The sequence below is a fragment of the Lagenorhynchus albirostris genome, chromosome 16 (assembly GCF_949774975.1).
Source record: "Lagenorhynchus albirostris chromosome 16, mLagAlb1.1, whole genome shotgun sequence".
Lineage (NCBI taxonomy): Eukaryota > Metazoa > Chordata > Mammalia > Artiodactyla > Delphinidae > Lagenorhynchus > Lagenorhynchus albirostris.
Window position 1 is genome coordinate 75,986,413 of NC_083110.1, and position 21,804 is coordinate 76,008,216.

Sequence of the window (21,804 nt, forward strand, 5' to 3'; positions counted from 1 at the left end):
GCCTTGACTTTCTGGGGGAAACTGTTTAGCCATCCCCAAGTGAAAGAAGCTGTGATGCAAAGGCTGTCTCTGCCAGGCACCAGACTAGCCACGCTTCCCCATGGTGGAGTCAGGTGTGTTCATGAGATAACTTCTGACAGGGTGTTAGAGACCAGGGGGGAAGCTTGCGTGCCGTGGAAGCAGCGAGGGAGGACATCCCAGCCAGGGGTGTGGGCGGGCGCCCACGGAGCCTGCGCGTCCAGAGCCTGCGCGTCCGGAGCCTGTGCTCCACAATGGGAGAGGCCACAGCAGTGAGAGGCCCGCATACCGCAACAAAACAAAACAAACAAACAAAAAAAACCAAAACTATGGAACTGGTAAATCGGTATCGTAGAATTTCTGATGGAGTGGAGTGACATTGCACTTGGTTTGCCTTTTGTAACAGAGCATTCTGCACTGCTGGGTGGAGGGCGATCCCCGGGCCTCGGTGCGCATCTCTAAAGGAATGGAGCTTTTGCTGCTGGTGCTTTGCTTTTACGACACACCTACGAGGTGTTACAGCCACAGCCCTGCTCAGGCATTCAGGGTCTATTCTCTCACCACTCCTGGGAGGGGGAAACATGCTTTGCTTTATGATAACTCACTTTGTGTTATAATACCTAGGTGAGAGAAAGAGAAAGCTGACTAGAAAGGACTCTTGTTCAAAGAGGGAAGAGGCAGAAACCCACCATCACTGGAGAAACCACATGCCAGCAAGGTTAACGTAGCTTCACACCTCTCACCATGAGGGATACATACCGAGGGGCTGAAGCGGAGGCACACAGGCGTAGGCCAAGTTTTAACAAGAGACACGGTGATAATGTCACTAGCAACGTTCACCATCGCGGTCACAGTAAGTTCTATTTCTCTACTGAATCTCATTGTGAGGACCCCCAGGGAAGTAGATAAGCAAGGAGGCCTGTCCCCATTCTACAGCTGTGGAGACGGAGGCGCAGAAGGACATTGAGGGATTTGCCCAGGGTCACCCAGCTAGTACCAGGTGGAGCCAGGGCTTCGGACTCTTGAGTTCTTATCTGTCCATGAAGGTGCAGCAGAGCGATCAAAACAAGCAATGCCACCCCTTTTGTCTGTTGTACCTGGGATTGTTCCAGTAGACGGCCACAGCACAAGCACCATCTGATCTGGGCCTCTCATACCAGTCCCTGCTGACCACACACGCTCCACTAGCAGCGTGGCCCTCAGCAAATCCTGATCAGCAGGTGACCCACGGTCCTGCGTTCAGATCAAGGACCGGTTCTGCAGACACAGAGCCACTCGGCTCACCCTGAGCTAGGTGATCGACACAAGCATTCAGTACAGAGTCCGGCTGCCATTTAATGCCTGCCCTCCTTCCCCTTTTGATGAGCTGCCAGAGGAATGCGCCCCCTGTGCTGGGTTGTCATTTAATGCCTACCCTCCTTCCCCTTTTGATAAGCTGCCAGAGGAATGTGCCCCCTGTGCTGGGATCATGACCTTGACATTGGAAAAGGACAAACAGCATCTTCCCTGGATGCACACTTAGCCAGGGATACAGCCTCTCAGGATGGGGCGATTCTTAGCCATAACTCATTGGAGTCACCTCTTTATCCTCTACCCACCACGGCAGTATTTTTATACCAGTCACATTTTCCTTCTTGGTGTTGTGGTATCACGAGTATCTTTTCCACGCATAGGAACGAGAACACGGGCATTTGAAGACTCCCTTTAGGAAGGTTCTTGACAGTTCCCTCCACACCGTGGCCCTCTGCAATGCTGGGAAGGATTTCTCCAGGGGCCATGGGCACCCTCAAAAACCCAGCTGGTGAGCCACCTTGCTTATTCCCAAAAAGAGTCAGAAGATTTTTCGGAGTTTGAGTCTTAATGGTAAATGTTTGAGTCTTGATGTCTAAAGTAAGAGAAAGGGACAGAATTTTCTTCACTGCCTTGCTGAGGAAGCATATTCATCCCCAACAAGGATGACATCACCCAAAGGAGGTGAAAACTGGTTTTCCAGGGGCTCAAAATCTTAAATATTACATGCATTGTGGCCCTCCAACGTGCAACCCTACCTAACAAAATTTTATTCCTTCGTTTTTAATGTAATGGGTAATTAAGAAAAGTGTCTAGAAAGGGCCAGTAAGGAAACATGGCTGAGAAACACTGCCCTCGAGAGTAGTGGGTTTTGTAAGATTCTCAGCGTCCTGAAGACTCTTGTCTCCTCATCTTGGAGGTGGGAATAAATCACATCCTGGGATCTACTGAATTCCTGGCTCGGTTGCTTCCCTCCTCTCCTGAAGGAGACAGAAGAAAGAGCCCCCTTTCCTAGTAATTCCGTTTCGAGCAATACATCAGAGGATCAGAGTGGTACATCAGAGGTAAATTACGTGCACGATGACACTTGCCGGAGCAGGTTTCATCCTCTCACACAAGTCACTGCAAGTGGGGAGCTATCCAAAGGCTCCAGGGCAGAAAGGTAGCTGAGAAAACTGACGCATCCACTCACTGGAACATTCCGTAGCATCCAACAACAATTATGAAGACGGCAGTGAGACATGGCTAATGATCCCATATTAAGTGAGAAAATCTGGGCAAAGTTGTAACCATCCTCTGATCAAAATCGTATGAATTCTGTGAACACAGAAATGCAAACCCTGGATAGAAATGGGGGAAAATGAAAACCACTGATTCTTTAGGGTATTGGGTTCATGGAGGATTAACCTTGAGACTTTTAGTTTGCATTTGATATGGTTACAATATTGTTTATCCAATGAATTAAAATGTTAAAAAAAAAAAAAAAGAAAGAAGGGAGAAGAGAAAAAGTCCTCTTCCATCATCTTTACTCATTTGTCTGAGAAACAGACACTGCATCTGATCAAGTGAAAACGAATTCCAGAGGGAGGGGGAAGGAAGAGAGCCAGGGTAGGAGGCATCCCGTGGTGGGCGGAGCTGGGCTTGTCTGGATCCGCAAGCCTGCTGTCCTGCCCGGGCTTCCTGCCACCATCGTCCACCCCCAGGGTCAGGAGCTCAGCGACCCCACTGCCTGCTGCCCACGACCATCCTCAGCTGCCCGGGAAATCAAAACCGCTAGCCGGCTGCCTTCCAACCCACGTCTCTCCTGGACTCCTTTCTACGTCTCATGCCACACGCTCCTTCTCAGCCAACCAACCAGAATTTCCTGAGCATTGGGCACCTGACAACAGCAGGTCCCCAACCAAGTCCAATCTTTCTAACCTCTCCCCAAAACCACTTCTTTTTCTCCCGCTGTGGACGGTATCCCAGGCCCTGGGAAGCACACCAGAACGCTATCTCTCTCCAACTTATTGGGGAATCCTAGGACTGGTCAGTCCCTCTCAGAAACCCCTCCCCCCATCCTTCTTCAGACCCGGCAGGTCCCTCTCCTGGGACAGAGCTCACCAGTCTACTGTCCATACAACTGCCGGAAGGATCTCCCCAAACACAGCTCTGCTCCTGGAAAAGACCTCCTGATTCTCAGACTCAAGACTAAAGCGTCTCCTGGCACTGCCAACTGTCCCAGAAACAGGCCGTCCCCTCCTGCCTCCACAGTCCTGTCCTCCTTGTACTCACTGCTCGGACCACCCTTCCTTCTGTCTCTTCCTGCCACAGGCCTGGATGACGGCGGACCTCATCTGCAACCCCATGCCGGCCCTGTCTCCCACATATCTCCCCTGCAACAACTTCAAAAGTACAGTTATCCAGTACACTTTATGGATTTAAGATAAAATGACAGAGTCTCTGCCCTCGCGGTTCCAAATGACGGAGAAAGGTAACGTACATGTAGACACAGAGATGACTGAGCAATTATGAATGGTGACTCATGCTGGGGAGGCCTTCAGTGCTCAGAACAATTAACTCAATCTGCATCATAATATCAGCATTTGCGCAACGGCCTCCTGCCTCCCCCGCTTCCCCCCATCCCCTTCCCGAGCCCCCGGGGCTCCCCCAGCGGGGAGAACGGCGGCTTATAAATCAGTGCTCCAGAAATAATTCTCACACGCGCTGGTCGCACACATTCTCACGACTTCCCTCCAAGCAACGGCTCTTCTGCTTTCTTTTCCTGCTCCCACGTCTGCTTCTCATTTCTGTGTTGTTTGTAAATGTCTCTCGTAATACTCGATAAACTAACATTTTTTTTTTCCCCTGAAGTAGAAAGATTTCTACAGCAATCTAGCATACTCCATACAGGGAATTGCTAAAAGTGCTGGCTTCTTTCCCATCCCCAGGAGCCAGGAGTTCAAATGGCAAATCACTTCTGGCTTGAACACTCTTCACGATTGATAGATGCCCCCAACCTCCGACAGTTTCCAGGTGAGTGCTGCGGGGTCCTGAGAGATCAGAGTGGGGCCCCCAGCGTCCCCTGAAGGGGCTGCATTGCTTTCTCGGACTCCTCTTAGCTCTAACATCTACCAAGTGATGGGGACCAGAGTCCCGCAGGGCAATGAAGCACATCCATTAGCTCTCCTCATATGAGAAGGACCTCCATTCTCCATGCGGGACAACTAGTTAAAGGTACCACACTCTCTGTGCAGTGAGCTCATTTTAAATGCATTTAGATAGATTGCTTTTGACATTAACTGCACCAACTAAGTTGATATTTGCCTAATTTCTGGGCAAAAAGATGTCCCGAGATGCCCACTGAGCAAAGCTGTGTTAAGACACGAGTTCTTCATAAAATGGAACGGCGAGCAGTCGCACACACACCCGGAAGTGGAGAGCAGCAGGGATGACTCACAGACCTCAAGTCCAAACACAGACCACGAGGCAATTTCTTTAGCACATCCCACCTCTAAGTCTGTGCCGACAGGTGCCTGGAAGCAGCTGTGTGTATCTCCAATTAAATGACATGGAGACTAACCGGGTTTGTTGACTCCCTGGGATGAAGCAGAGAGCCCTCGTGGCAAAGCCTCATTGCTCCGACCTCAGGAAAGTCTCGTGCCCTTGTACCGCGTGGCTGGTACCGCTCCCTCAGCACCTATGAGCCCTCGCTTTGAGCCATGTTATTTTGGCCTCTGGTGAATGCTTGTTCATTAAACATATTTGTGAGTACATTTCTCTGTTCCTTCTCTTCCGACAGATTCTTACATGTCTAAGGATTTCTCATTTGCCAACACTGGCCCGCGCTTTCTAGCACAAGGCTTGGGGGGAACGCTGCACAGGATTACACAGGCAAAGCACTCAGCACAGGGCTGCTTTTTTAGCCTGTCCTAAAAAACTCTTGGTCCCTTCTCCCTTCTGCACCCACTAGACAGATGTTGTCAATAGCTCAGGATTACTTGGTTTCTGTCATTAAATCTGGGGCCAATCTCATCTGGGACGTCTTTTCCTCCTAAGAGTCTATAGCACTGAGAGCCATAAGGTATCAACCAGCTGTTCTGAAACCTGCCTGTATATTAGAATCACAAGGAGAGCTTTAAATAATTTAGATTCCCCAGTCCCTTTTCCTCAGGATTCTGCTTTAATTGGCCAGAGGCAGGTTTCAAGTATAGGTATTTTTCCAAATTTCCCCCAGTGATTCTAACACCGAGAATCAGAGAATCAGAATAACAAGGGGGGTGTTACATAGTCCCTCCGTGGCTCAGTTTCCCCATCAGTAAGACAAGGCCAACAACAGTCCTGCGCTCCTAGGGTGGTCAGAGAGACTGCCCATGTTAACATAGGTAAATTCCTAATGTAGGGAAATTGATGTAGGTCATATGTGAGAGCTTCCTGCTATTACTATCACCAGTGTTATTCCGGATTCTTTTCCTTCTTCGACTCTGCACATGACTATTGTCCTTAAATCAGTGATACCACTCAAACACACAGCGATGTATTTTTTTAAATTGAAGTATAGTTGATTTACAATATTGTGTTAGTTTCAGGAGTACAGCAAAGTGCTTCAGTTTTATATATATAGAGAGAACATTATTTTCCATTATAGGCTACTACAAAATATTGACTATATTTCCCTGTGCCATCCAGTAAATCCTTGTTGCTGATCTATTTTACATACAGTAGTTTGTATCTGTTAATCCCATACTCCTAATTTATCCCTCCCCCTCTCCCTTTCCCCTTTGGTAACCATAAGTTGGTTTTCTATGTCTGTGAGTCTGTTTCCGTTTTGTATATAGATTCATTTGTATTATTTTTTAGATTCCACACATAAGTGATGTCATATAATATTTGTCTTTCTCTGACTTACTTCAGTAAGTATAATATTCTCTTGATCCACCCACGTGGCTGCAAATGGCAATATTTCATTCTTTTTTATGGCTAATATTCCATTGTATATACATATACCACATCTTCTTAAGCCAATCGTCTGTTGATGGGCACTTAGGTTGTTTCCGTGTCTTGGCTATGAACATTTGGGCACATGAATCTTTTCAAACAAGAGTCTTCATTTTTTTCTGGATATATACCCAGGAATGGGATCGCTGGATCATATGGTAGCTCTATTTTTATTTTTTTAAGGAACCTCCATACTGTTTTCTATAGTGGCTGTCACCAATTTACATTTCCACCAACAGCGTAGGTGGAAGAAGTATAGTATTAAATCTGAAAGCTTCGCTTCGAATTCTGCTTCAATCACTTGCTGACGAGGGAGGTTTCCTCTGGTCACCTGAACCCCAAGGCATTCTCAGCCTCGAAACTACAAGCATTTCCTGTGGCTTCAACAAACCATAAAAGCACAAAAACAAACACCTACGTGCTTCTGGGCACAGGAGAGATTTCTCTTTGACAAACCTGGATCTTACCTGACGCATTTCCTTATAGCTGTGGTGCTTAAAATCCAGGTCATCGGTGGTGGTCATTTCATTCCGTCGGTGATAATAGTTATTTGGATCTAGGGACAGAAATATGGTTTTGAATTCATCCACATTATTCTATTACTTGTGGTGGCTGTGTTAGGTGCCTGATTTGTGTGGGAACACAGCTCAACCTCTAGCTTCTAACTTTCGCACAGAGGTGAGAGAGCCAACTTTCAAGAAGCATCTTAAGTGTCAGAACTACCCAGTGGGGAGAGCATGGGCCTGGAGCCAGAATGCCTGGGTTCCAATCTCTTCTACTTGTGTGCTGTGTGACCTTGGATAAGTCACTGGAGTTTTTCCTTAGTGTCTTCACCCATAAACAGGGGAACACTGGTACCTCCCTCACTGGTTTATTGTTAGTATTCGTGCCTGGCAAACAGTCACACTAAATGAAGGAAGGAATAAGTGAATGAATGAATATCACAATTGCATGGAAATTTTCAGAAGTGCAGTAGACTCTATCACTTGCTTGCCCAGCATGGAGTCCACTTTCATCCTTCCTAACAGAAGCCCTGTGTTGTTTGGGAATCCCCTCTTCTCCACTTCTAGGAAACTGACCTCATGCCTTAAGCTCCAGGGGTCCTACATGACTGGTCTAAGTCAATCAGAACATAGCACTCCTGGCCACTCTTATTGGTCCAGATTGAAGGGAAGGACTTTAATGGCACAGAGGAGTGAGCGAGAATCTCTCCAGAGTAGAGGCCAGAGAGAACCTCTGAGTGAACCAACCCTAGATCCCCATCAACCTCCCTTGGGACTTCCAATCACCTGACATAAAGAATTCCCTGAACTGCTAAGCCAGTGGGAGCTGGGGTTTCTCTTGTTGGGGCTGAAGCACCCTAACAGGCATAATCAGGACGCATTAGCAGTGGTGACCCCTGAGGACTGGGGAGGAGATGTCTGCTCTTGACTTAATTCTCTTCCAGATAAATTGACTTTTTTCTGTAATTCCTATAAGCCGATGTCGTTTATACAACTACAAAAACAAAGAGCACTGAGAAGGAAGGAGGGGCAAGGGAACAGGAAGAGCTGGAAGGGGGATGAGGGGGCAGGGACTGTTCAGTGGGCCCTCTCCTGACCTGACAGAGTCGGAGGCTTACAGAGCCTCAGCCAGGCTTGCCATCTCCAGCCCCAGCTCCGTGCAGCCAGAAATCCCGGTCCGCTCAGACCCCTCCCCAAGGCAGAGAGCACATGGTACTTTAGACAAGTTAACCTACTAACTCCGGAACCACGTGAGCAAAGCTGGAACCATAGCAGCTGTCTGATCCAAGTGGCTCAAGGGATAATTCTGGAGGTGATGGTGGTGGCGGGTGATGGGAGGACGAACACCAGCTCCCAGTGGTATTAGGAGCAGGGAGTCCTAACTCGTGCCACCAAGCAAGGCCACAGACCAGCAACACTGGTTGCTTGTAAGACGCAGCCTACGCCTACTGAATCCGAATCCACATTTTAAAAAATCCACAAGTGTGAGAAGTACCGTGTTAAAGTACTGAGCGCACTGCCAGCAGGGTTGAGGTCCGCGGTGCACATCACACACATCTGCGATCACGCGAGCTGGCTGCCTGTCTGCAATCCACAGCCACCTGGCGTGACTGCCACCTGGAACCTACCTGCCGAGGGCCCCTTAAAGACTGGCTTCACCCTTGAGAACTGCGGCCACATGCGGCACGTTGAAAATCACATATAGACCCACGCACCAAAAACGACTTGGTGTTTAATATTCACAGAAGGTTTTCCAGTAACACTATTAGAAACAAATAATCACCATTGAAAAAGAAATAATGCAAACTGACATTCTGTTCCAGAAAGAAAGCAAAAGTAGTTCAGGTTCAGCAAAGGCCCCCAGTTATGTTCCAAGTTCTCTCCTTTGGGGAGTGCAGGCTGACCGTACCTTCCAGCAAGCCTCCTGCCCTTTGATTTCCAAACCTGTATGTTTCAAAGCCAAGGTAAAGCACATTTTCACATTACTTTACACTGAATTACTTTACACTGCTGATTCCTTAGAGCTATTCCACACCCCGCCCCCAAGCCCCAGGGGCCTCTTTCACAAGACTCTTCCTGAAAAGCCCCTTTTGTCTTCAAACGCAAGTTATGTCTTCAAGGTTCTTAAAAAGGACTGAAGAAAAACTCAGAACTCAACGTAGACAGATCTCCATGTTTGGCAACATCCTTCCTTCCTTGAGACTAATCAATTTGAGGATATGCATACAAGTTCCAGAACTGACTCAGAACCACAGGTGAACATTTTCACAACCTTCAGTCTTCCACCTTTCGAAGAAATACTTCTAAACTTGTCCACTTATTCTGATTGGATAAAGTTTTATTGAGAACCTATCAGGGCCCCAACACTGTAGGTAAGGAGTGAGAAGCAAGCCCCGCCCCCCCGCCTCCCTGGGGCCCATAGTCTACAAACCCACCCCGCTAGTCAGCCAAACCCACTGTCCCCTTCTCTCTTCTGTGGACAAAAGAATCCCAGTCTCCTGTGGGGAATCTATTCTAGATGCTTCCAATGGAATAGCCTTGCCCAGCACTCACAGGTATGGGCGTGTGATCCAGGTTCAGCCAATGAAAACACACGTCCTCTGGTCACAGCCACTGGCTCAGAGATGGTCCCAGGATCCAAGCTGGGCTGATAAGACGACTCCTCCCAGAGCTCCTCCCCACGAGGGTCTCCTGCTGGCGTCACTCACATGGTGGATGAGTTTGGGGTGTTAGTGGCCAAGCTTCCTGCCTGCACGGTGGTGGGAGAGGAGCCCTGACTGCACAAGAAGGCCCTGAGATTGCAGACCTATTCCTACCTGAAGCCGGAGTCAGATCTACCCCGGGAATTTTCATTCCTGTGAGTGAAAATTTTCCTTCTCCCCCGACCCCTCCCAAGGTAATTTGAGTAGGACTTCCGACATTTGAAACAGAAGTCCGGATTTAGTCTGCAAGGCTTTTATCCTTGCAGATGGAGCTCTGGAGAATCAGTCTCCTGCTTCCTTTCATGTGGCTGGTTTCATATATCAGATGTACTGAAAACCAGCTGATTCCTTCTGGAACACCTTAGTAATGGGAATAGACAAACTGCAGACGGGGCACATGGAGTCTAAAACTGCCCTCCCAACATTACGTCTCTTATTCGGTGACCCAAAGTCCTGTTCCGTCCCAACGGGGCTACTCATTAAGCCTCTTTTGGGTTGAATGATGGCCCCCCTCCAAAAAGATATGCTGCAGTCCTAATCCCCAGGACCTTAGGACGTGACCTTATTTGGAGAGAGGGTTTTTACAGAGCTAATGAAGTGTACATGAGGTCCTTAGGGGGGGCCCTATTCCATTATGACTGTGTCTATCCAAAGGGGAAATGTGAACATGGAGAGAAGCACGCAGGGGACACCATGTGACAGTGAAGGCAGAGATGGGGGTGATGCATCTAACAAGCTGAGGAATGTCAAAAGTTAGACAGCAAACCACCAGCAGCCGGGGGAGAGGCAAGGAACAGACTCTCCCTCATGGCGTCAGAAGGAACCAGCGCTGCTACACCTTGATCTCAAACTTCTACCTCTAGGACTGTGAGACGATAAATTTCTGTATCCTAAGCCACCTGGATTTTGGTACTTAGTTACGGCAGCCCTGGAAACGAGTCCACACCCTGAACGTTCCCAGCTCCTCACTGATGTGGACACTCGCTATTCTCATCCCCAATCCGGCACCAGCTCACTACACTGTGCAGACCAAACCCCATTCCTGGACATCCAAGGGGACACCACCATTCTTGGACCGTTCTGCCCAGCTGTTTGCTGCTCTGGGGGTTGGGACCTTGCTTTGCGGGTGCTCAGCTGGGAGAGGAAAGGCTGTCTTTCCTGGAAAGGGGGCTCACTGCAATCTAAATCGCTAGTCTCGTGACACGCTTTATCCATAGAGACACTGCAGATTAGAGGTTACCCCGTGGAGGGGGATCCAGAAGTGATTACTCAGTGGGTCCAGGCTGGTTTTGGGTCCATGACAAAGTTCTGAAACTAGAAAGAGCCAGTGATCATACAACCTTGTGAATATACTATCACTGAACTGTACGCTTTAAAAAAGCTTAATTGTATGTTATGTGAATTTCACCTCATTTAAAAAAAATATTGCTGGCCTCCAAGTGCTCTCTGAGGACTAAGGGGGATACCAGAAACGCAGCCACCACAGAGCTTTCTTTCCCTGCCACGAGGCCAGCCCCTCACCCAAGGAAATGCCCATCACTGTGGCCTTGTGACCTCTCGAAGCCCCGACACCCCCAGCACGGAGCCCTGAGCACAGATGACCTGGTACCATATGCAAACAGCACCAAACCCCTTCTGCAAAGAGCTGGCTCCCTAATGAGAAGAAGTCGCACTTGTCCAGCGCCATCTGACTGTTCTTATGACAAGGTCACTCCAAAAGGGGCAAGGGGGAGACGTGGACCCCCAGGCAGAGCCCATTATGATCTCAGGTCATTACTGTCAGTGCAAGCATCAAACCCACAGCTCCGTGTGGCTCCGAAGAGGGAGCAGCACATCATTCATGCTTATTTCCTTGCCACCCCGCCTCATATAACCCCACCGCATAGCATCTCCACCACGCTGCTTGCGTGAGTCCAGGAAACGCTCTGATTTCTTGGCCGGCGCACCTTCTCCAGGAAGTCCCAGGGCCAATCTGCAGGCTGACTGACAGGAGAAACTGTCAGGAAAGACAATTTTCAAGAGTGTTGCTGTTTATACAGTTTCCTAAGATAATCAGGCAGTTGGACAAGAAGAGAAATCACACGTTTATTTAAACTCAGAAGGGCAAGATGCCTTCTGCGACAGGGGGGACAGGCTGCAGCCAGCAAGCCTGGAGCCCCCGAACTGAGAGGGATTCACTGGGGAAAAGACGCCGCCACGCCTTCCCCACTGGACAGCGAGAGCTCTGGGAGCAGCAACCGCGGCATCTTATCTCAGAATCCTTGGGCCCTGACTCCGAACGGGTGCTCCCGAAGCGTTTGATGATGAATGAATGAGTGAGGAATGAACGGATGGATGGATGGATGGATACTCCAATCAAGTTATGTAGAAAGGGCTAGTTACAAAAAGATAGCACTTTTTAGGGCCCAGGTGACCTCTGAGAAGAGGCCCACTTTATGCCATGATGCTATTACCTTATCACTATGGCGGAACAGAGAATGGAGGGTAGGGTGGAGTGAGTGGTAAATGAAAAGCACATCCTCAGGATTGAGGATAATTATGGAACATTATGCCGTCTTTGGATCTGTTAGTGTACTGGTTTCCTAGGGCTGCCATAACAAAGTGTCATAAACTAGGTAGCTTGAAATTTCTTCTCTCACATTTCTGAAGGACAGAAGTCTGAAATGAAGCTGTCAGCAGGGCCGTGCACTTTCAAGGCTCTCAGAGAAGATCCTTCCTTGTATCTTCCCAGTTTCTGGCGGTTGACAGCAATCCTTGGCTTGTGGCCTCATGATTCCAGTCTCTGGCTCAGTCATCACATGCCTTCTCCCTGTGTGGCTCTGTTTTCTCTTCTTAAGGACACCAGTCATTGGATTTAAGGCCCACCCTAACCCAGTATGATGTCATCGTTAACTACTCACATCTGCAAAGTGCCTCTTTCCAAAAAAAGGTTACATTCTGAGGTTCCACAGGGACATGAATTTTGGGGGGAGTGTGGCCTGACTTGGTGAAGAAAAGTGGAAGGTAGTAAAGCAAATAGATTTAAAAGGTCCTTGCAGTTATGCTGATCCAATAGAACCCATCCTTCTCCCAATTTATACAAATTGTTGAGAGGGGGTGGGGCAGGCTGAAACATTATTACAGTTCAGCGAGACTGTAGGTGGTCTTACAATTAAAACATTTTCTCAGTGGCTTATGAATGGAGGGTATGTGTAGTCAGAGAAAGGAGACACAGCATCTCAACGGGTCCTGGCCTGCCCAAAGGGATGATTCAGGGGCAATGCCCTTTAGCAGCTCCTCCATGCTTGAGGGACACAAGCTCCTTTCCACAGATCTTTGTACAGCTCACCACAAGCTCCTCTGGGTCAAATTCAAGACCCTGGACCGCTTGGCACTGTGCAGAGAGAGGACAGTTGCTCAGACCTGGTGGCCAGGAAGACGAGGTGGGAGGAGTGAAGACTTGCCCCAAAGAGGTCAGAGTCTCACATTCATAATAGAAGCTGCAGACCGGCACCAGGGGCTCAAGCATTGCCACCGCCTGCCCTGCAGGGTTATTTCCCAGGACCCTGGGCACAGTCCTGTCACCCTGTGGGGAAATCGTGTGCAGAACAATGGAGCTCCTTTTTGAAAGAGGCAGAGCACATTGCAGTGTTGTTTGCAACAGCAAAATACCTGAAAACCACCAAGGCTGTGATCTGCAAATCAGCTGGCGTGTGTCTTCACCTGAATTCTTCATTATTAAAAATTTATCTTACGAAGCTCTCCCCAGAGTTTCTGATATGCATAGATCCTTAGTCCAAAATGGACAAGTCCATTCAAATTTGGGGAAGAGGACTTCCTTTCACTTTTTAAAAAAATGAACAACATTTAAAAGATTTGCTTGAATTAAAAAAATTTTTTAAATCATGGTAAAACACACATAACATAAAATTTACCATTTTAACCATTTTCAAGAGTACTGTTGAGTAGTGTTACATATATCCACACTGTTGCAGAAACAGATCTCTAAAACATTCTCATCTTACAAAACTGAAATTATAACCATTAAACAACACTCCCCCTTTTCTATTCGAGCTTTAAAAGTCCTATTAATAGACCATGGTATAGTGTAATTCATTTTCTAGTTCAAAAATTTCTGGACACATTATTCATGAAGACTTAAAAAGAATCTTCCCCTTCCTCTGCTCTCACCTGAGAGTCCACAGGAAGACAGGGAAGACAGAACAGAGAAGAAGCAGAAGCAAAGGTAAATGTTTTCATAAACAAGAGTTCCAGGAAGATAGACTCTGGGCGTTTGCATGTAGAGCACAAAGTCACCTTGGGTTTGAGCGGCTGAGTTGCTTGGGTCACCCCTGCCTTTGGCCTCGTTAACTTGCATAAAGGAATTGCGTCGACAACAAGGCAACTGAGCAAGGTTCAATTACCCACGTGGACATGGGGCCCCCGTGCCACCCCAGGCCCTCAGATGTGACCACCGCTGGGCGGCATGCACAAAGGCCAGCTCCCCTCTGGGCAGACTGCTAAGTAACTTCTAGAAGAAAAATGGCCCTAAGTATTCAGGGTTGGAAAATAGAACCATTCCAAGTCCATACTTGAAACCCATCCAGATTTCACATGGTAATTCTGTCTTTGTGTTTAAATTGCCCCCAGGACCTATCTTCAAACATACACCCACCAAGAATAACTTAACAGGAAAATATTTATTTCATGAGACTCTCACAGGCTGCCCTTTGCCCTTTACCAACAACAGATGAATTCCCGCCCTCAGAGAGAAACCGTGACCCTGCTTTTTAAAGCAAGCAGACCAAGGCTGTGCTGAGTGACCTGGCACGAAGAAGGCCTCACAGACCCCCACCTATGTCTCTGCCTGCGGATGCAGTGAACTCAGGAACGCCCAGCAGGCCCTGGCCGGCAGCAGGCGACTGTCACCCCAGGCTGAGCCAGCCACAAAAGGAGGCCCGGATCCCAAATCTGGATCGTCCTTGGAAACACATACTTCCTTTCCACCAGCAATCCCAGCCACCGTAACCTAATGTGAGCAATAATCCCATAATTTACACTATAATTTTGGACACGCACAATGACACAGAAACAAAGATACGCACTGTGGGATTCTGTAGAGAATCAAAACACTGGACACAACTGAACTTCTAACTATAAGAGGCAGTTTGAAAACATGAGATATTGTCCGCAGACTAGAATAAAAGCATCCACAAGACAGAGATGGTCTCTAATAGTTTAAATGACATGAAAAAAGTTTGCCGTCTAGTAAGCACAAATATATAACAAAGAATCCGTCTGGTGTGAGGGTAAGTAGGTAGGTAGGTAGACCCATCTTTCTCACCAATACAGAGCGTATGTTCTACAAATTCATACTTGGCAAAGCAAGATCATGGATATTACGGGATTGAGGGAAAAGCAATAAACGACATGAAATATGCTTTGAAAACTCAGTAACTGTAAGTTCACGGTGTGGGGGGTGGGATGGCTGTAGAAATAGCGTGACGGATATAGCAGCACCTGAGACATCAGAGCTGGTGGTGCCCTTCCCCTGGCAGGGGGAATCCAGAGGTAGCAAGGCCTGACTCTCACTAGACAAGAAAGCTGAGGCTTTCCTGGGGGAGAAAGTATAGGAGAGAGAACCCGAAGCTGTGCTCCTCGTTCCCTACGGCCTGACTGTGGGTGGACAGGAAAGTGGAAATTCCTAGAGGCCCTAGTGAAGGGCCTTAGGAATGTTCTGGAGGCCAGCTTCCTTCCCTGGAGATGTCTGGACAGGATGAAGGGGCTGCCACATATGCACACGAACTCATAAGTTCTGAAAGGCCGACAGAGCACCAAAGCCAAACAAGATCGGCCTGTCCAGAGCAGACACCAGCAAGGGTCCACGTGTGAACTCAAGCCCCCATCTTCCTGCCACTCTGCGGTCGCACCCAGATACCACGATGTGAAGACAGGGCAAGGGGAACACAGCCGAAAGGAGCAAGCATTTTCCCAAAGACACAGGCATCCAAGCGAAGTTACTTTTACGGAGAGACTGTGGACATGGTCAAGTTTAAAATTAACTCCTACCACCTCCTCTACCCAGTGTAGCAGGAGCAGTCAAGGGCAATTAAACGTGTCACCAAAAACAATGTTATCTAATTTTTTTTTTTTGCCTGCTTCTGAGTAGTAGCTTTGAGTGAATTTTCAACCTTGCAACATATATCATCTTAAAATCCCAGTAGGCAAAACCACAGCTGACATGTTACTTTAATACACCAAATGTTCATGGTGTTTCTGAGTGGGGTTATGGGAGATTTGTATTTATTTTCTTTTTGTTTACCTATGTTTTCTAAATATTCTGCAATAGATGTGGTATTTTTTTACATGAGAAAAAGATTGTGTGGCTTATTTTTATTCACCTTGCTGGCTGAGCACCTGTGCTCCGTCAGCACCTGCCCTGCAGGAAGCACGGGCAGACTCACCTGGCAACGGGCAGACTCACCTGGCAACGGGCAGCCGAGGATCTCCATCCTCATGCAGATGCTCCCATTATCGAACCAGGACCGTGGGTTTATGCGGATGTAGCGCGCCACCATGGGGACGGGGAGCTCATTGAGGACAGGAATCTCCTTTTCACTGTTTCCTTCAAATATCTACTTATGCACAAGGGGGAGAAAAGAGAATCTTTTAGAGCTTGATTATCAAGGCATGAAAGAGTCAGTAATTCACTCATTCCACGAGATCTCGAGCAACACCTAACGTGAGCTGGGCATTGAGGGGGAAGGAGAAATGGATCAGGCCTGGACCCTGCCCTCAGGAAGCCCCAGTCTAGTGGGGGGGGCAGGGAGGAGGAGGGGCGTTATATTTAGATGTCATAGGTGAAATCTATTAGTGCCATGGCAAAGAGACATCCACAAAGCTCTGGGATGTCAGAAGAAGGAAAGGACCAGGCAAAGCTTCAGGGATGAGGTGTCATTTGAACTGGCCTTGAAGGAAAAGTCTTTAGATGTGTGGGGATGGAAGGGATTGTAAAGCAAAGGAAGCAATGGCTGGAGAAGCCCAGAGATGGGATTCAGGAGAAGAGCAACCATCTCCCTGTTACTGGAACACAGAGGAGTGTGTGCAGGGTTGGGGGGGTGGGCGGGGCGCGGTAAGTATGATAAAGAAGGTTGAATTGGAGGCTGCAGTCAGATCTTGGAAGGCACTGGATACCATGTTTGGAACTTGCACTTGAGAACCCGAGGAAGAGGGTGATAGGATCGGAACTGGCTAACCCGAAGGGAAGCGTGGAGCTGAAAGACCAGGGTTGTTAAAGAACGTTCAGGAACTACTATAAATGACTAGCTGTGCAGGTCCCAATATTCCCCATGGGCCGCTGACCTTCCAGGGCTGAGTTGTGACTTGTGGAAGAGACCGAATTCCAGCAGCTCTGAATTGGAGCCCTAAATGTGGGCCACTTGGTTCCGAGCTTCCGGGTACGGAAAGGGGGTCATTATCCATCAGACTGGATGGCTGGTCTGGGTTGACACAGAACCAGGCAACATCCAGGTGCAAACACTGGTCGGGTGTCCACTGCCTCTGCCAGGCCCTGCACAGCCAGACACCCAGGGCGTGGTCGGAGGGAAAAGAGACTCACCATGTCTCCAGATCCATTCTTAACAGTGACCCACGTATGGCTGTCATTGCTCACCATGACCTTATAGGAGGTTACCCAGTCACTCCTAAGAAAAAACAAAACACCATTGGGACTACACACTTCAAAATGTTTCCCTCTTCCACGCAGAGGTGCAGCAATAGAGAAAGCAGGTCCCAGAGGTGGACAGCACTGGGTCACACCCTGGCCCCCACTGCTCACCCTCCTGTGGCCTTGGCCAGGTAACAGACCCATCTAGGCTACAGTTTATTCATCCACGAAGTGGGAATTATAAGAGCACCAAGCTTAAAATATTAATGTAAGCATTAAATGGTTTCATACCCTTTAAACACTTAGGACAATACCTGGCCCCCAGGAAGAACTAAATGTTGGTCACGCACATAAACGTACACAAATAACTTACATATTTGTTTATGCTGAACATTTACGTCACACACAGTAGTAGAGTTCCACGTGGGAAAGAAATCTCAGCAAAAGCGGCAAGTTGGCCTAGAAATTTCATTTGGAAAACTGTTTGGGAACATAACAAACTAGATCCCACCAAGCACAGAAACAGCAGCCTGAGTCTCTAAGACACACGAGGTTTCTCCTGGGCTGTCACAGCCGTGCAGACAATTCTCCCACCCCACTCCACAGCCAGCAATAATCCAGTGATATCTGGGCCCCAGGCCAGACCCCTTTCATCACATCCTACTGCACAGAAATTACTGAGGGTAAAAGAGCCAGAATTTGACTTCCCAGAGTGGAGGTCAATTTGATAAGCAAAAAAAAAATGACTTTCCTGCGGAAAACACATTTTTCAGCTCTGCCTCAGTTTTCTTTTTTTTTTTTTTTTGCGGTACGCGGGCCTCTCACTGCTGTGGCCTCTCCCGTTGCGGAGCACAGGCTCCAGACGCGCAGGCTCAGCGGCCATGGCTCCGCGGCCAGCCGCTCCGCGGCATGCGGGATCCTCCCGGACCGGGGCACGAACCCACGTCCCCCGCATTGGCAGGCGGACTCTCAACCACTGCGCCACCAGGGAAGCCCCTGCCTCAGTTTTTTAAAACATTAATTGTTAAGCAACATAGACAAGTCTTCCTGAGCGTCTTCCTTTCAAATTTCTTAAATATTGGAACTAAGCACCAATGTACTAATCTTTTAGAACATTCCACCAGCTGAAGCATTTGGAATCCTTGTTTTCCTACTGTGAAATCTCCTTGGACTCAGGATCCAGACAGATCCCAAGAAGGTTCTCAGTTTCTAGTCCAAATCAATACTGTCTAGTAAAGTTTGTTTAGAAAGAGCTGCTGGCTCTATTCATTCTGAATTGCCTGACTCGTTCAAAAATTATTCTTAGGTGCTTTTATATGTGCTTGGAAGCCAACCCTCTGCTGAACTTTCTCCCTTCTCTCACCTGTCCACCAGGTTTCTGTGACTACCTGCTGGGAGCCAGGATCTATCAAACAACGTGCTCCTCCGCAGGAGGTTACGGACTTGAGCCCACGCCTGCAGATTAAGATGTGCTAAGCACGCCTTTCGAAAGGCCCCTCAGCAACAGCTCAGGCCCTTTGCACTGGAAAATGATCCCCGCCCCAAACAGCAAACTGTTTCCAACATTCAAATCATTTCCAAATGACTTGCATCTGCAGTTCCTTTGCCATCTGTTTTTCTGCTGATCACGCCCCACAGTGACCCAGCGAGGCAGTCAGCAGAGGTGAGGGGTGGCAGAGGTGAGGGGTGTATCCCTCACCCACGCGTGGGTGGAAGTGATGAATTTAGGAAGCCTCTCAGTCAAAAGAAGCACACAAACAATAAGAGAGGGGTGGAAAGAAAAATTCAAACAAGTCCTCCAAAGAAAAGGGGAGAGAGAAAAAAGGAAATGCAAACCAAGTAATAATTTCTCAAACTTAAAAAAAACCAAATATGGACAAATCCAACACTTATGTTTGAAGGGTAATTAATGATGTGGCTCAGCCCTCTCTTCTGAACTGCAGACCTACATCACATCCTTCTGCCTAGTTGACCTCTCCACTTACCGTCTCAGCGATGTCTCTAATTGAACCCGCCCAAACCAACTGATTTATTTCGTCCACTCTGTACCCCAACCTGGGACCCCCTGCCTCAGAAAAAGTACTGCCATCCACCCAGGGCAACAAAATCCCAGAGTCCTCCTTGGCCCCCCTTTCCCTCTCTCCCCTACAGTGAAACCATCACCAAGTTCTGTCAATTGTACCTTCCACATCCTTCTAGAATCTCTCCACTCCCTCCATCTTCACTCCCACCACCCAGCCCATTCTCTCTGGCCAGGACTATTGCAGTTGCTTCCCACTGGTCTTCTGAAATGTAAACTGCCCTCCAATCTATCATGCAGTCAGAGGTTTACTTTTCTAATGAAATACTAATATGTCACCTCCTGCTTAAAGTATCAGCTATGTTAGTATTAAGACCAAATTCCTCATCATGTTCTATAAGACCCTTGCTTACCTCCTGTTTTCCATGCTCTTTCTTTCAATTCCTGATACTGATTATACTCTCTCTTGCTTCAGGGCCTTTGCACATACTGTTCCATTTGTCTGGACTCCTCTTCTCCTGTTCTCTGTCTGCCTCTAAACCAGCGGTCCCCAACCTTTTTGGCACCAGGGACTGGTTTCGTGGGAGACAATTTTTCCACGGACCGGGGAGGGGGATGGTTTTGGGATGATTCAAGCGCATTACATTTATTGTGCACTTTATTTCTATTATTATTACCTTGTAATATATAATGAAATAATTATACAACTCACCATAATGTAGAATCAGTGGGAGCCCTGAGCTTGTTTTCACTTGCCACTCACTGATAGGGTTTTGATATGAGTCTGCAAACAACTGATTTGTTATGGTCTCTGTGCGGTAAAACCTCTCAGCTAATGATAATCTGTATTTGCAGCCACTCCCCAGCGCTAGCATCACCGCCTCAGCTCCACCTCAGATCATCAGGCGTTAGATTCTCATAAGGAGCGCGCAACCTAGATCCCTCGCATGCGCAGTTCACAGCAGGGTTCGCGTTCCTGAGCATCTAACGCCGCCGCTGATCTGACAGGAGGCGGAGCTCAGGCGGTAATGTGAGCGATGGCGAGTGGCTGTAAATACAGATGAAGCTCCGCTTGCTCGCCTGCTGCTCACCTCCTGCTGTGCCGCCCGGTTCCTAACAGGCCACGGACTGGTACCGGTGTGAGGTAAGGGTCAAGATACATTGTTTTCCATATGGGCTTTCAATTGACCCATAACCATTTATATGATTACTTTCCTATTGCACATCAACGGCACCATTGCTGTAAATCACGTGACTGTACATGTGTGGGTATGTTTGGGGATGCTATATTCTGTTCCATTGTTCCTTATCTTATGCTAAACCCACTCTGTCTTGATTTCTGTAGCTTTATAATAGGTCTTTGTATCTGGTAGTGTACATTTTCCCATTTTGTTTTTGCTTTTCACAATTTCCTTGACTGTTCTTGGCCATTTGCATTCCTATATACATTTTAGATTCTGCTTGTCAATTTCCAAAACAAAGCCTTTTGGATTTTAATTGAGATGGCATTGAATCTATAGGTCAGTTTTAAAGGAATTAACATTTCCAATATTAAATCTTCCAATCCATAAACATGGTATACCCCTCTATTTATTTAGGCGTTATTGTACTTATCTTTTGTTAGATCTATTCCTAGATAGTTGATGTTGATTATTTTATAAATAATATTTTAAGTTTTATCTTCTCCTTTTTTGTTGCTGGTGTGTAGAAATATAAATGCTTTTTGTACGTTGACTGTGTATCCAACCACTTTGCTAATTCATTAATAATTCTAAGAGTTTGGGATTCCTTTGGATGTTGTTAAGGACATGATATGTCATCTGAGAACAATGATAGTTCTGTTTATTTCCAATTGTTAGGGCTTTATTATTTTTTTTCTTGCTTTATTTATTATACTGACTAGGATCTCCAGTTCAATGCTGAAAGAGATGCTAATAATAGACATCTTTGTCTCATTCCTGAGATTGAAGGAAAGGTTTAAGTATTTCACCATTGAGTATTTCACTACGTTTCCAGTAGGGGTTTTTTTCCTTTGTTTATGTGTTAGTTTGTTTTTATTGTAACCAAGTATGAGTTCATTCTTTCTCACATAACAAGAGAATCTGGATGTTTGCAGCTGCTAGCACTTATGCAGCTGGTTGACTGTACCAGAGTCAACATCAGTAGACATTCATTTTTCATACTCATTGTCTCCAAGGGTTGTAAGATGGGTTGTAAGATGGTTGCTGCATCTCCATATCATGTTATGTTCAGAAAATACTGAATAGAGTCTTTCAGCTTCTATCAAAATACTTTCTAATGTTATAACAGGAGAATATGTAATTCCTGCTGTTTGGACTATTTCTTTTTTTCACATTATAAAAAACTTCTAGTTCTCAAAATGAGTCAGTACATACAAGCTTTGGAGTCATAGCAGGAGCTCCAAGCAGAGTCTGCAGTGTGAGCCCCAGTGCCCCTCACTGCAAGGAGCTTGGCTATACTCCACCATGGGCTTTTGGTAGATATGTTTCTTCAGATTAAGAAAGTTCCTCTTTATTGCTAGCTTAAAGGGATCTTTTTTCTTTTAAACACAAATGGCTATAGAATTTTCTCAAAAGCCTTTTATGCATCTATCAGAGTGATCATATTATTTCTCTCTTTAGTTCTGTT

General features: G+C 47.2%; 1 protein-coding gene across 6 annotated transcripts in view; it reads right to left on the reverse strand.

Annotated features, from left to right (window-relative positions):
• CPXM2 (carboxypeptidase X, M14 family member 2) overlaps window positions 1-21,804 on the reverse strand; it is a 128,274-nt gene that overhangs the window by 25,436 nt on the left and 81,034 nt on the right. For all 6 annotated transcript variants that reach the window (XM_060125688.1, XM_060125686.1, XM_060125684.1 and 3 more), the window contains exons 5-7: window positions 17,088-17,172; window positions 15,954-16,104; window positions 6,753-6,841 (exon numbers count right to left, since the gene is read on the reverse strand). In XM_060125688.1, the coding sequence (XP_059981671.1) occupies window positions 6,753-6,841; window positions 15,954-16,104; window positions 17,088-17,172 (325 nt within the window). The remainder of the gene's footprint in view (window positions 1-6,752; window positions 6,842-15,953; window positions 16,105-17,087; window positions 17,173-21,804) is intronic.